This window comes from Mauremys mutica, chromosome 4 (assembly GCF_020497125.1).
Source record: "Mauremys mutica isolate MM-2020 ecotype Southern chromosome 4, ASM2049712v1, whole genome shotgun sequence".
Classification (NCBI taxonomy): Eukaryota; Metazoa; Chordata; order Testudines; family Geoemydidae; genus Mauremys; species Mauremys mutica.
This window is the reverse complement of record NC_059075.1, coordinates 155,703,639-155,716,793: the sequence shown is the minus strand read 5'-3', so window position 1 is coordinate 155,716,793 and position 13,155 is coordinate 155,703,639. Positions and strand designations below refer to the sequence as shown.

Genomic DNA, 13,155 nt, shown 5'->3' with positions numbered 1-13,155 from the left:
AGCGCTTTGTCTGTTGGCCAATAAAACATCGGAGCGGGAAACTGACCGGCGACTGCTCGAGCCAATGAGCGCGGACTTAGGGAGGGAGTGGCAGGCTCCTCAACAAATGGACACCCAAGAGCGGGCAGCTCAGAACGGGGCGGACTGCGCCAAGGGGGAGGGGCCGTTGGTGACAGTTGGGCGGTTGATTGGCGGTTGTCTCAACCAATAGAAGAGAAGGGATGGCGGAAGTGGCCGCCAATAGAAAGGGAGGCGGGAGGGAGCCCGGCAGCAGCCAATGGGAAGTGGGCTGGGGGTTGGCCAAGTTGAAAAGGATTCTGGGAGTTTGGTCAAGTGGGTTAGCGAGGGGGAGCCCGGACTCGTGGGTTCTGCCCCAGCTCGCGGGGGGCGGGGCTGGGAGCCCGGACGCCTGGGTTCTCTCCCTAGCTTGGGGGAGGGGTGAGGTCCCAGGCTTTCCTGGCAGGTGATGCCCATGGGGGGGGAGGGGGGAATTGGAGTCACATGACATGAAATGGCAGGTCCCTGGGGGGGGGGGTCACCCATGGGGGTGGCAGAAGGGGGGGCGGGGGAGTGAAGCAGCCCCTGGAAACATCCCAGCACCTTCCGGGGGTGGGGGGCAGGGTTGGCTCAGCCGGGCCTGCAGGAGCCCCTGGGGATGGGGATGGGGCTACCCTGCACTGGGGGGGGTGGGGGGGAGGCGGCCCCTCCTCCCCTTCATGTGATCAAAGACCCTGATAGCTCAGTGGTTGAAGCATTGGCCTGATGCACCCAGGGTTGTGAGTTCAATCCTTGAGGAGGCCATTTAGGGATTTAGTTGGGGTTTGGTCCTGCTTTGAGCAGGGGGTTGGACTAGAGACCTCCTGAGGTCCCTTCCAGCCCTGATATTCTATGCTTCTGAAGACCCCAGCTGCTTCCCCTCCTGCCTTCATATGTGAGGGCTGGGAGCCAGGACTCCTGGGTTCTCTGACAGGGGAGTGGGGTGAGAGTGCAGGGTGGGACAGGGAGCTCAAAAAAACTGATTGAGTTTCCCATTTATAACCCTAACACACGGTTGCCCCACCCCCTCCACCTGCATGAGTGTTCACTCTGGACCCTAAGGATGACCACTGCATCATTTGGAGCCTGTTTGCAGAGTCCTTTAGCAGGGAGATTCAGCCTGCTCTGGGATTGGAGGAGGAGCTCTGAATTGTAGGAGGGGCTTATGCACAAGATTCCCCTCCCCATCAACTTGCCCCTCAACCCATCCCACCTGGTTTATTCAGCTCGGTCTCCCCCCTCCCCTGTACCAGCTCTTGGCACATAGGGGCAGGTGGTAGATCCCAGTGTGTGTCGGGTGCAGGGCACGAGGCTGGCCCCTAACCAGGGATCGGTGTGCCGTGGGGGTGGGGAGGGCCGCCCCAGGGCTGGGCAGAGTGGCGTGAGGGCTGCCAAGTTGTCGGTGGCTCAGAGGAGACAGCTGGTGCCGCCCGTCTTGAGAAGGAAACTTTCTCCAGGACGCCCAGATACCCAGGAACAGGGAGGGGGACAGAGAGGGATATGGCACACACAGGACAGTCCCTGCCCCAGGGCACAGAGACACCCCACTAGGCCACTCCCACCCAGAGGCGATCTGCCAAGTCTCTCCATCCCCTTCCCACACCCCTCCATTTCTCTCTCCCTCCATCTATGTCCCTCTCATGGAGATACCAAGCAGAGGCCAAGCAGTGGGGTGGGATGGGGTCACCCCATAGTGGGGACCCTTATTGGGGTGACACGCATGGGAACAACAGAAGAGGTTCAGAGTTCCAGGGCCCTTGGATCTTGTGGGGGGACCCATATAGGGGTGACACATGGAGGGTGGGGGGACTGATCCTTTCAGTGGGGACCACTATTGGGGAGACACATGGAGAGAGGAGGGAGGGTGCATGTGTGATGAGTTGGAGCAATAGCTGAATATTATAGGGGGACCCATAGAGGGGTGGCCCACACATGGGGGGTGGGGGCAGCAGAGAAGTCCCTCAGAGGGGAATGGGGGGATCTGAACCTTGTAGGGGGGCCCATATTGGGGGAGCAGATGGGACAAGAGAGGGGGACTCATAAAGGTGTGACACAGGGAGCAGCAGATGGTGCAAAGGAGGGGGGACCCATACTGGGGGTGATATCGGGGAGCAGGTGGGGCCCAATATTGGGGTGACACCCGGGGGCAGCAGAGGAGGTGAATGGGGCAGAAGCAGGTCAGGGAAGCTGGCAGGCTCTATGTTGGGGCAATATAGGGGGTCGGGGGAGACCCTCTGGGGGGGTCATGTGGGGCAGGCTGGGGGCCAAGCAGACTGGAGGGATCCCACCTCTCCTGTCTCCTTTCTCCAAGAAAGGAGCGGCCCGGCCGGGATCTATTTCAAGCCCTGGGCTCCTCCGAGCCAAACTTGAAGATGCTGCTATAGTTAGCGCTTGGCCCGTCACCCCCCCGGCACCCCCCGGGAGAGCTATATAACCCCAGGGGGATTGGCAGGGCTCTGCAGCCTGCCCAGCTTCCCCCGCCAGCAGAGACCTCCCAGCAGCTGCGCCCGCCCGCCGAGAGGAGATGGTAAGTGAGACGGACACAGGCAGACGGATGGACGGACCCCGGGGAATTGAACAGAGACCCACATGCACACGCCGCGGCTTTGGGACACTCGGACCCGCCTGTGGAAAGCTACAGTGTGGAGAGAAATTACCAGGGGATCAATCGAGACATCTGTCCCCCCACCCCACCACCTACCTACCTATCCCCAACCACCCCATTTATCTATCTATCTATCTATCTATCTATCCCCACACACCCCTACCTACCTACCTATCCCCAACCACCCCCTCTATCTATCTATCCCCATCCACCCCTCTATCTATCCCCACACACCCCCTCTATCTATCTATCCCCATCCACCCACTCTATCTATCTATCCCCATCCACCCACTCTATCCATCTATCTATCCCTTACACTCTATCTATCCATCCTCACATACACCCCTCTATCTATCTCTCTAGCCCCATCCCCCCACTCCTCTCTCTCTAGATCCATACACCCCCTATCTAGCCATCCATCTGTCTATCCCCCCTCACCTCTAGCTACCCATCCATCCCCACCCCCCCTCCCTCCTGCACCTGTCTGTCTCCAGGTATCCCCCTAAGATGGCTCAGACATGTCCTACTCTCCTGCAGGTTTTGGGGTCACGTCTATCCGGGTCCCTTCCCCCGCGGTTTCCCCCGGCCACCAGGGTGCTCTAGGCAGGGAGGGGGGAGAGATGGAGTCCGATGCACCGACAAACGGCGCTTGGGCCCCCATCCCCACCGGATCTCTGTCCCCTTCCACCGCCCTCCCGTCACTGAGACTGTGGGGCCATCTGGGTCCCGACACCCAACTGAGCCATGGTGGCCCCATCTGGGGGGGGGGGACACACAGACAAAAAATAATCCCCCATGTGTATTGGGGGGCAGCAGAATCTGTGTCCCTGGGGTATCTTCCAACCCTAGGGCTAAAATCTTGGGGCACCCAAACCTCTCCCTCTAGCCTGGGCAAAAGCACCCCACCTTTGATTTAGGGCCAGCTACCCCAAGGGAAAAAGCCTGGGATAGCCCTGTTATCCGTTGGGGGGCTCCATCTCATAACTGCCCCTAGACACAGCTGAGGCCCCCCACTTGCATTGCTTAACAGGTGTTTCCCCAGGCACCCCCATTTCCCCCACTAACTCCCATGCACCCCAATAACTCATATGCACCCCTATTTTCCCCTCTAACTCCAATATGCTCCCCAATAACTGCTGTGCACCCCAATTTCCCCACTAACACCGTGCACATCCCAGTAATTCTCATGCACCCCCAATAACTCCCATGCACCTCTCAATGTCCCCCTATGCACCACAATTCCACCCATATCTCCCCTGCACCTCCTGTAGCCCCCCAAGATTGCACACTGCACCCCAATTCCCTCGCTAGCTCCCATGCACCCCCAATAACCCCCACTTCTCTAGGTTCACCACAAGAGCTCCCCCAGTCCATCTCTTGGGCTCTGCACCCGCTGATCACAGACAGGGAGGATGAGGGTGATATGGGGCACCAGACCTATGTCCAGGGCTCAGATCTGGGGTCGGGGTTGGGGGGGGGTTAGGGTTAACCTTCGTCATGCCACAGCCTGTCTGCTTTTCTTCCCCTCCACTCCCCCCCCCGAAAAAAAACCCCAGGCACCCAAGAAGGCGAAGAGGAAGGCAGCTGAAGGCAGCTCCAATGTCTTCTCTATGTTTGACCAAACCCAAATCCAGGAGTTCAAAGAGGTGAGGAGGAGGTAGGGTGGATGAAGAGCAGGGAGGGGTGAGGGTGGGGGGAAGATTGGCCCCTCCAGTCTATTCCCCCGTCTGCAGGGGGTGGGATTGTCCCAACAAACCTTGATATTCTAGGGTGAGGTCCGTGGCTCCCTCTCCCCAAGTCTTCCTCGCTCCCGCGACCCCCCCAAAATGACCCCGCCTCGCCCAATCCGACAGAGAGATGCCTCCCCACTGCGTCCTTCTCCTGGGGGCGGCCCTCTCCCCAGCTCCCATCCCTCCCTGCATAGACCGGGCCGTTTCCTTCCCCGGATCCCGAGGACCAGGCGTCTATTTTGGGGGCTGGTGGGTGGAGACGCGACATCTGTGATTGGGGTTGGAGGCGCCTTACAAGGAAATCCCTGGAGACGTGGAATTGGGTGGGGGAGGGGTGCCAATGGGACATCTCCATCTTTGCTGGGGGGTAGCTTCCCTCCCCCCGTCTCTGGAGAGCTCCTCAGCTCCTCCGGCATGCAGCACCTGTCCCCCACGGGAGGGGGGCTGCGTCGGGACGGGGGCACGCCGCCAGGCGGGGATTCCTGGCGTTCCTTCCGTCCCCGAGGAGCCGGGAACGGGGGCTGGGTGACAGGTGTCTCTGGGGGACAGCTGCAAGGGGGGAGGGCAGTGGGGGGAGGCAGGGCTGCAGAGAGCCATACGGCCCTTGGCATCTCTCCATTCCCATGATCCTTTGCTCCTCTCCCACTTAGGCCTTCACCGTCATTGACCAGAACAGAGATGGCATCATCGACAAGGAAGACCTGAGAGACACATTCGCTGCCATGGGTAAAGAGGCGGGGCCAGACCAGGGTGGGAGGGGCTTATCTGGGGTGGGAGGGGCCATTCCAAGGGGGGTGGGGTCTAGCTGGGCAGGGAAGGACCTGTTCCAGGAGGGGGGGATGGGATTCCCCCCCGCCCTTTATAACCCTTCACCCCATTGGCAGGGCGCCTGAACGTGAAGAACGAGGAGCTGGAGGCCATGATTAAGGAAGCCAGCGGCCCCATCAACTTCACCGTCTTCCTCACCATGTTTGGGGAGAAGCTCAAGGGTGAGTGACCCCCCCATCGTGCTTGGTACATCCCCCTCTCCCCCCATCGTGCTCCCCTTTGGTATGCCCCCATCCTGTTTCCCTTTGGTATATTCCCATACCTTCTTGGTACATCCCCATCTCCCCTCATTCTGCTCCCCTTTGGTATCTTCCCATCTCCTCCTCCCCGCACCTTGGTACATCCCCGTTTCCTCCCCGTGTATGTGCCCATCTTTCCCCCCACAACTTCCACCTCCCACCCGCTGACACATCCCCCCCCCATCACATCCCCATCCTGCTCCCTGTTACCCATTGGTACATCCCATCCCCCCAATCACAACCCCATTGGTACATCCCATTCCACTCAACCCACTACCCATTGGTACTTCCCATCATGCTCCCCCTCCCCGTTGGTATGTCCCATTACTGCTCCATCCCATCCCCCCCTTAGCCTCTCCCCTATTGGTACATCCCATCCTCCCATTCCATCCCCATTGGTATGTCCCATTACTGCCCCGCCCATCCCCCCATTCACCCCACATTGGTACGCCCCAGCCCCCCAATTCTCACCCTCTCCGACCCCCAGGTGCTGACCCCGAGGACGTGATCATGGGGGCGTTCAAGATCCTGGACAGCGAGGGCAAAGGCACCATCAAGAAGCAGTTGTGAGTATCCCTGTCCCCAGCAGGGGGCGCTAGGGGTGGGTGTGGGGGTCTCCCCGGGGCAGGGGGCGCTAGGGGTTGGGTGGGGGGGTCTCCCCGGGGCAGGGGCTGCTAGGGGTGGGTGTGGGGGTCTCCCCGGGACAGGGGGCGCTAGGGTGTGGGTGTGGGGGGGTCTCCCCGGGGCAGGGGGCACTAGGGGAGGGAGGGGGGGGGTCACCCCGGGGCCGGGGGCGCGTGGGGTGGGGTGTGGGGGCCTCCCCGGGGCAGGGGCGCTAGGACTGACTCCAGCCCTGACAGCACGCAGGGAAGGGGTCTCCCCAGCAGAGGGCACTCTCCCCATGGTGTGGGGTGTTGGGGAGGGTATACGCCGGGGCTCAGAAATTGGGGGTGTCTCCCCAGAATTTGGGGTGTCTGATCACCACTCTCTCTCTTCCCCCCTCGCAGCCTGGAAGAACTTCTGACCACACAGTGCGACAGATTCACCCCGGAAGAGGTGAGAAATTTGGAGGTGACCCCCTGAACCCCAATACAAACTCCATCCCCTCAATCTAACCCATCACCCCCCAGATCATCCCATCCAACCTGGTCCCTCCCACAGCAGCAGCGGGTGGGCTCTGGGATCACGGAGCACAGACCCTAGCTTTGGGGGTGGGGTCACCCCCATTTTAACTCTCCTCTTGCTCCTGTCCCCCCCCCCCCCCAGATCAAGAACATGTGGGCAGCTTTTCCTCCAGATGTGGCCGGCAACGTGGACTACAAGAACATCTGTTACGTCATTACACACGGTGAAGACAAAGAAGGGGAGTAAATCCATCAGGCCCCCCCAAATTCCCCTGCCCCCCATCCAGGGGGCTGGCGCTGTGGGGTCCCATCCACCCACACCCCCCAGGTTGGGGGCATCTCCTCCATATGACGCCAAACCAGCTTCAGTTTTGGACCCCCAAACTGCAGACCCCCCCACTCTTATTTATTGTGATTTTGGGGTGGGGACCTGGGACCCCACAATCTTGGCCTTTCCCACCCTGCAGCCAGAGTCTTAAGAAACTGATCAGGACCTGTGTCAAGAATTGAGGAAAAAAAGTCTCAATAAAGATGAGGAAACCTGTTTTTAACTCTCTCGGTGTCCTGGTCTGTCCTGTTGCGACTGCTTCTGGAGTGGGGCACAGTGGCTGTTTATATAGGGATCAAGGTGGGCTAATGAAGTGGCGGTGGCTGAAATCCTGGCCCCACTGAAGCCTGTGGTTATTTTCCTACAACGTCAGTCAGGTCAGGATGTCACAGCAGGTTTTGGAATGAAGAAATTAGATACGGTTATCTGTTAACCTATGGAACGCCCTGCCACATGATTTCATGGAGTTACAATTTTACACACGGCTCAGGAAATTTGGGACCTGATGGTTCTTCGGAGCAATTCAGAAATGTAAAATCAAGACAGCACATTTCAGGGGAAAGATATGGGATGATTTTAGACATTAATCTGTGGAACACTCTGGCACATGATTTTAGGGAGCTAAAGCTGCACATGTGGTTTTAGAAAATTTAGTATGCGATGGCCCTTAAGGCAAAATTAAAGTGCACAAATGAAGACAGCACATCTTAGAGGGAACATATGAAATAATTGTATCAATTAACCTCTGCAACTTCCTGACACACAATTTTGAGTTAAAATTTCACACATGGCTTAGAAAATTTAGCATGTGATACATCTTAGGACAGAATTATATTGGGCAAATTAAGGTATCACATTTTAGAAGGAAGATGATTTTAACCAGTAGCCAGTGGAACTCCCCACCACATGAGTTTACAGAGCTTAAAATTTCAATCCCAGGTTAGGAAATGAAGTGTCTGATGGTTCTTAGGAAAGATTCAAAGTGAGAAAATCAAAACAGCATACTATACATGGAAGAAACTAAAAATTTTTATCTGTTAATCTGTGAAACTCCCTGACCTTTGATTTCACTGAGCTAAAATCTCACATTCTTCCCTGAAAATTGGGGCTTATGGTCTTAGAAGGCAAAATCTCTCTGGACTGGTGTCTCCCGACAGATTTTGAGGGAAAAATCCACGGCTTGGGACGACTGGGTGAGGCATCCCAGAGAAAGGACGTCTATACACGGCCGAAGAATTGGGAGATATTCTCCTCCGAGATCCCCCCGCTGGCTTCCACCATTACCCGGGGGTGGGCGGCTTTCAGCACACTGGCGGCTGGATGCAAATCCTAGAGGGACAAGGGGCAGGGTTATAAGGGAAGGGGCTAGGGGTCCTCCCACCCCACCCGCTAGCCCCCAGACTCCCTGGTACCTCCGGGGAGAAGTTATCTAGCATGATGATGTCAGATCCGGCCTCTGCGGCTTCCAGTGCCTCTACCAGCGAACGACACTCCACCTCCAGCTTCAGATGAAAGCCAGCCACCCGCTGGGCTTCCTGGATGGCCTGGAGGCAGAGAGAGAGTTCAGGCAGGGAATGGGACCCAGGCGTCCGGGTAGGAGACACATGGCCCCGCCCCCGGTGCTCCCAGAGATGGGGATGGGATCCAGGCATCTGTGATGGCTCCCATAGGGGGCCACACCGCGCTCCCAGAGACTGGGAGGGGTAACGGGACCCAGGCATCCGGGTAGGAGACCCCCCCCACACACAGTACTTCCAGGCCCACCCCCTTACCTGGGCAATTCCTCCCGCAGCCCAGACGTGGTTATCCTTCAGCATGATGAGACTGCCCAAGTCGTAGCGGTGGCCCGAAGCTCCCCCCACCAGCAGGGCGTACTTCTCGGCCAGCCTGAAACCCGGCGTGGTCTTCCTCGTCCCGGCCACTTGCCCGTGCCAGCCGGCTTCCTGTGCCAGCCGGCAGGCCCGTCCCGTGGCCGTGGCCACCCCGCTGCACCGTCCCAGGCAATTCAGAGCAGTCCTCTCCCCGAGCAACAGGTGGCGGGCTTTGCCGCGGACTTCGGCCACGCGGGCCACAGGCTCCAGCCAGGCCCCCTCGGGCTGGAACCACTCCACGGTGCAGCCCAGCTCGGTAAAGACGGCGTCAAAGAAGGGGCAGCCAGCCAACACCCCGGGAGACTTGCAGAGGAGGACAGCGCGCTCCGGGCCTTCCCCCACCGCACAGCCGGCGGGGTCGAAGGCCGGGGCATCCTCTTGGAGCCAGTCCCGGACCAGCTGGCGCAAGCGGGGGGGCGGGAGGAGGTGGGAGAGATCCAGGCGGGACGTCATGGCGTCGGTCTGCAACAGGAAACCATAGAGGCATTGGTGAGAAGACATACCAGAGCGTAAGCTGCTCCCACAGGGTGGGGCATCTTTATGGCACCACCGAGTGGAGGAAGAGGGGAACTGTTCCCAGAGCCAGTGCAACCCTGCTGGGAGAGGCCGGGAGCTCCCGCCCAAGCCAGCTCTCCCACGCCCTCCCCACAGCGCCCCCTGTTGGAAGAAGCTGGGGCTGGGCGAGCCAGGAGCTCCCCCCACAGCCAGCGCCCCCAGCGCCCCCTGGACTCCTGGGTGCCCTCCCCTCCCTGCCACGAGGGGAGACAGAGAAGGGGTTCACTCCCAGCTCTTCCCGCCACCCCAGGATCCTGTCTGCGTCTCCCCCTCCGCCCCCGGCCTGTCTGCAGGAACCCCCCTCCCCCAGCACAAGGCAAAGTCCATCCCAATCTGTCCCAGAGCAAACAAACAGGGCAGAGGAATTCCCACTCCACTGCCACGGACCCCGAGCTCCCGGGCCTGGGACTTGGGGGCCGGGGACCCCCTGAACGGGAGGGATCTTACCTGCCACCGCCACTCAGTGGAGCAAGGGGCAGCTGGACAGAGCTGGGGCAGGACACACTTCCTGGCGTGGAAGGAGCAGGGGTGTGGGAGGGGCTGGCCAGGAGGTGGGACTGGCGGGGGGGGGGGGGAGGGGGTCTGAGAAAACGCCTAGGATGCACTTCACACAGAGTATAAACGGCTCCCCCCTCCCCCCAGGGGCTGTGTCCCAGCGCCGGGCGAGGGGTCCCCGTGAGCCCAGCCCCCCACCCCCACCCCAGAGCCAGCCGCATCCCAGCACCAGGCAAGGGGACCCCATGTGCCCAGCCCCTGCCCACCCCAGAGGGGCCTGTCCCAGTGCTGGGCGAGGGGTCCCCGTGTGCCCAGCCCCCCCACCTCACCCCAGAGGGGCCTGTCCCAGTGCCAGGCAAGGGGTCCCCATGTCCCATCCTCCAGAGGTAGCAAATTCTGACTGATGTGGGTGTAAAAGTTATTTCAGAAGCTACATAGCAGATGCCTCCAAGTCCAAAATTCACCTTTCTGCTTTGCACGGGGGTGTCCGTTGTGCTTTGCACGGGGGCGTCCGTTGTGCTTTGCACGGGGGTGTGCAGAGTTGCAGCTTTTCTCCCCTTCTGGCGCTTCACACATCGCTCCACCTAGTTGGGACGGAACCACACGGCGACATTAACGTTCTCGTACGACAAGACGATCGCACGGGAAAGGCGTTTACATTTTCACGCCACGTGTGGGAACCGCGGCTTTGCATGGCCCATTTCAAATCGGCACTGCCACGGCCCGTGACGTGGGGCAGGGTCTGGTTCCGTTACGGACCCACTGGACGATGTCCTTCGTCATCCCAGGCCAATAGTATCGGGCGGTCAGCACGGTTCTCGTTTGAAAGATTCCTTGGTGTCCGTGATGCTGTTCGAGGAGCTCCAGGGCTCGGTTCCTGGTGTGCACGACGACGACCTTTCTCCCTCTGCCAGTACGGAAAAGCGTCCCACCTGCCGATCAGAGACCGGGGACACGGATGGTCAGATAAGCAATTACCAGATATTTCCAAAGTCACCGGCAGGGCCGTCCCTAGCTATTCTGGGGCCCCACGCAGCCCCCCTGCAGGAGGGTGGGGGGGGGCAGGCCTTGTGGGGGGGGAGCTGGCTTGGGAGGCAGGGGGGCCCGACCCTGCTGCAGAGCTCAGGGCAGTGGGGGCAGGGCTGGGGCGGAGCAGGGGTGGGAGGAGGCGGGGTGGGGGCGGAGCAGGGTGGGGGCTATGGGGAGGGGTGGAGTGAGGGCGGGGCTGGGGCAGAGCAGGGGCGGGGGCTGCAGATGGAATCCCATTTGAAATCATGAGATCGCCTGTAAGATTTTAACCAAGTAAAATCAGAGAAAATTTCCAGGCAGGAAACGTAACTGCCCAAGAATGTGGATTTCACAAGCAGGGGTGTTGGAAGACCCTGGTCAGAAAACAACCGACTATAAAGAGAAACCTTCTCCGCACCCGCCACACTGAGGTCTGTTACAGGCAGGTTTTGGCCTCGTCCAGCTTTTTGGCAAACTCCGTTTTCGGAAATGCTGACAACTCTGAACTAAAGCAGCCCCTGTAACATACACATCTCAGTGTCACGCCAGTCACAGGCATGACAAACTTTTAACAAGCACAAAGGGACTTTACAGCTTTTGTGAAGGTACTTGGCCGGGGGACCCTAAATCTCTGGGTCTGTCAGACGCCATTGCAGGGTGCACAGCGAACGTGGCCCTGGCAGGGGAGTTCTCTCACCAGAGAAAGGGGAGTGGAGACACTTGAGGTGTTAAGCACAAGGTCTGTCGCCCACTCTTGTATGGGTTCCCAAAGCCTGTGTTGTCTTTGGGAGGGGGTCCCCAGGGTGCAACCCGGACTATGGGACCCCCTGACCCCTCCCAACCCACCAGCCTTTCACACTGGGCCTCTCTCAGGGCCTGGGGGAGAGTGGAGTTTTTCTGATGGGCCGTCCACGCCCGTCCGGCCAGCCAGCGCTGCTCCTGTGTTTGGACTGAAAGGCCGGGTCCCGGTGTTCCCAATCTCACAACATTTTTCCGTAGCAGCTCTTGGCAATGGTAGAACCTCAGAGTTACAAACCCCCAGGGCCTAGGGAAGGGAGGTTGTTCCAACCTCTGAAACGTTCCTAACGCTGAACCAAACATTAGGGTTTGTTCCTTCAAAAGTTCACAACGGAACATTGACTTCTCCAGCTTGGAAACTTTCCTGTGCCGAAGCAAAATGCGGCTTTCCCTTGCTGCGTGTTAAGCACAGGCCCGTCCCGTGTTTGCTTTTCGGGGCGGGTGCCTCTGCTGCTGCCTGGCTGCAGGCTTCCCGTCCCAAACGAGGGGGGTGGTTGGCCAGTCAGTTCAGAACTGATGTTTGTAACTCTGCGGTTCTACTGTATTCATAACTTCCCATCCAACGACAGCACACACAAGCCAACAGCAGAGCAACGTTCAACCGAGCAAGAGTTTAAGAAAGAGCCCTCACAAGGCAGGCGTTGTCCCAGCCATCTCATCAGCATCTCGCAGTGGGGGGTCGGGGGGCTGCTTCGAGGGACACGGTGTCACAGCCTTACGTCCGTGACGTTTATTACTCACGAAGTCAGAATGACACTTTAGCTGTGACAAGCTTAGGTGACATCATCCCCGTCCCTAGGGGATAACACTTGAGAAAAAGCAACTTTTTGGAGCAGAAAGGACCCGGCCCCCATGGCTGCGTTTTTCAGGACTGCTCAGAAAGTATTCTGCAAGCGGAGTTCCAGGGCGAGTGGTTGTAAAACCCTGACTGAACAGCAGCGAATTTCTTTATTACTCCTTTCCACCGCAGAGGACTCATCCAGCGCACTAGGAAAGAAACGCTGAGTGCCCACAAACCCTTGAGAGTTGGCTTATGTTTGAGACCCTGTCTCGGGCCTGTTCCCCCACTGCGCCGCGACGTCAGCCTCCGTCGCTGCAAACTAGGGTGACCAGATGTCCCGATTTTATAGGGACAGTCCGGTTTTTGTGTCTTTTTTTTATATAGGCGCCTATTACCCCCCACCCCCGTCCCGATTTTTCACACTTGCGGTGTGGTCACCCTACTGCAAACACACACCCCCGAGGAACAGGCCTGTTCTGCATCCCGCGGGCAGCATATACCCTGGACACACCGGGCTTCTCCCGCTGCTGAGCGCGTCAGCTCCTTCCCCAAATCCTCAGCGTCGGCGCCAAACGCAGCCCTCACTGCAGGCAGGCGCTGGCTCCTGCGCGGGATGAAGACCCACTCGTGGGACCCGGTTGGGCTAATTTCTAACATTTCCCTGCTCCCGAGACCTGACTGGCTCAGGCCTCAGGAGAATGAGCAGGGCAGGCAGGAGCTGGTACTGGCGGGGCAGGGGGGCAGGGCTGGTGTGCTG

At 59.1% G+C, this 13,155-nt stretch overlaps 2 protein-coding genes across 3 annotated transcripts; one reads left to right on the top strand and one right to left on the bottom strand.

The window, feature by feature from the left end:
- The first annotated feature begins 331 nt into the window (after nucleotides 1-331).
- MYLPF (myosin light chain, phosphorylatable, fast skeletal muscle) lies at nucleotides 332-7,146 on the top strand. 2 transcript variants are annotated; one of them, XM_045016338.1, is made up of 8 exons: nucleotides 332-463; nucleotides 2,348-2,563; nucleotides 4,198-4,287; nucleotides 5,022-5,097; nucleotides 5,256-5,360; nucleotides 5,926-6,004; nucleotides 6,446-6,494; nucleotides 6,705-7,146. In XM_045016338.1, the coding sequence occupies exons 2-8, from the start codon at nucleotides 2,561-2,563 to the stop codon at nucleotides 6,807-6,809; spliced, it is 507 nt and encodes a 168-aa protein (XP_044872273.1). In that variant the 5' UTR covers nucleotides 332-463; nucleotides 2,348-2,560; the 3' UTR covers nucleotides 6,810-7,146. The 2 variants fall into 2 exon arrangements, with proteins under 2 accessions (XP_044872273.1, XP_044872274.1); XM_045016339.1 differs by having other exon boundaries at nucleotides 341-463; nucleotides 2,352-2,563.
- Nucleotides 7,147-7,597: 451 nt separating this feature from the next.
- QPRT (quinolinate phosphoribosyltransferase) lies at nucleotides 7,598-10,741 on the bottom strand. Its single transcript, XM_045016327.1, has 5 exons — nucleotides 10,571-10,741; nucleotides 10,276-10,395; nucleotides 8,663-9,223; nucleotides 8,303-8,434; nucleotides 7,598-8,219 (listed from the first exon to the last, which is right to left on the bottom strand). The coding sequence occupies exons 1-5, from the start codon at nucleotides 10,592-10,594 to the stop codon at nucleotides 8,109-8,111; spliced, it is 948 nt and encodes a 315-aa protein (XP_044872262.1). The 5' UTR covers nucleotides 10,595-10,741; the 3' UTR covers nucleotides 7,598-8,108.
- Between the last annotated feature and the right edge of the window lie 2,414 nt (nucleotides 10,742-13,155).

Excerpts from the sequence above, each read along its gene's own strand:
- QPRT (XM_045016327.1), bottom strand. The coding sequence starts at position 10,594 with ATGACGAAGGACATCGTCCAGTGG. Across the intron at positions 10,396-10,570 it reads CGAAGGACATCGTCCAGTGG|GTGGAGCGATGTGTGAAGCG; the intron begins GTCCGTAACGGA and ends CGTCCCAACTAG. Across the intron at positions 8,220-8,302 it reads TAGATAACTTCTCCCCGGAG|GATTTGCATCCAGCCGCCAG; the intron begins GTACCAGGGAGT and ends TTGTCCCTCTAG.
- MYLPF (XM_045016338.1), top strand. Across the intron at positions 4,288-5,021 it reads AAATCCAGGAGTTCAAAGAG|GCCTTCACCGTCATTGACCA; the intron begins GTGAGGAGGAGG and ends TCTCCCACTTAG. Across the intron at positions 5,098-5,255 it reads AGACACATTCGCTGCCATGG|GGCGCCTGAACGTGAAGAAC; the intron begins GTAAAGAGGCGG and ends CCCCATTGGCAG.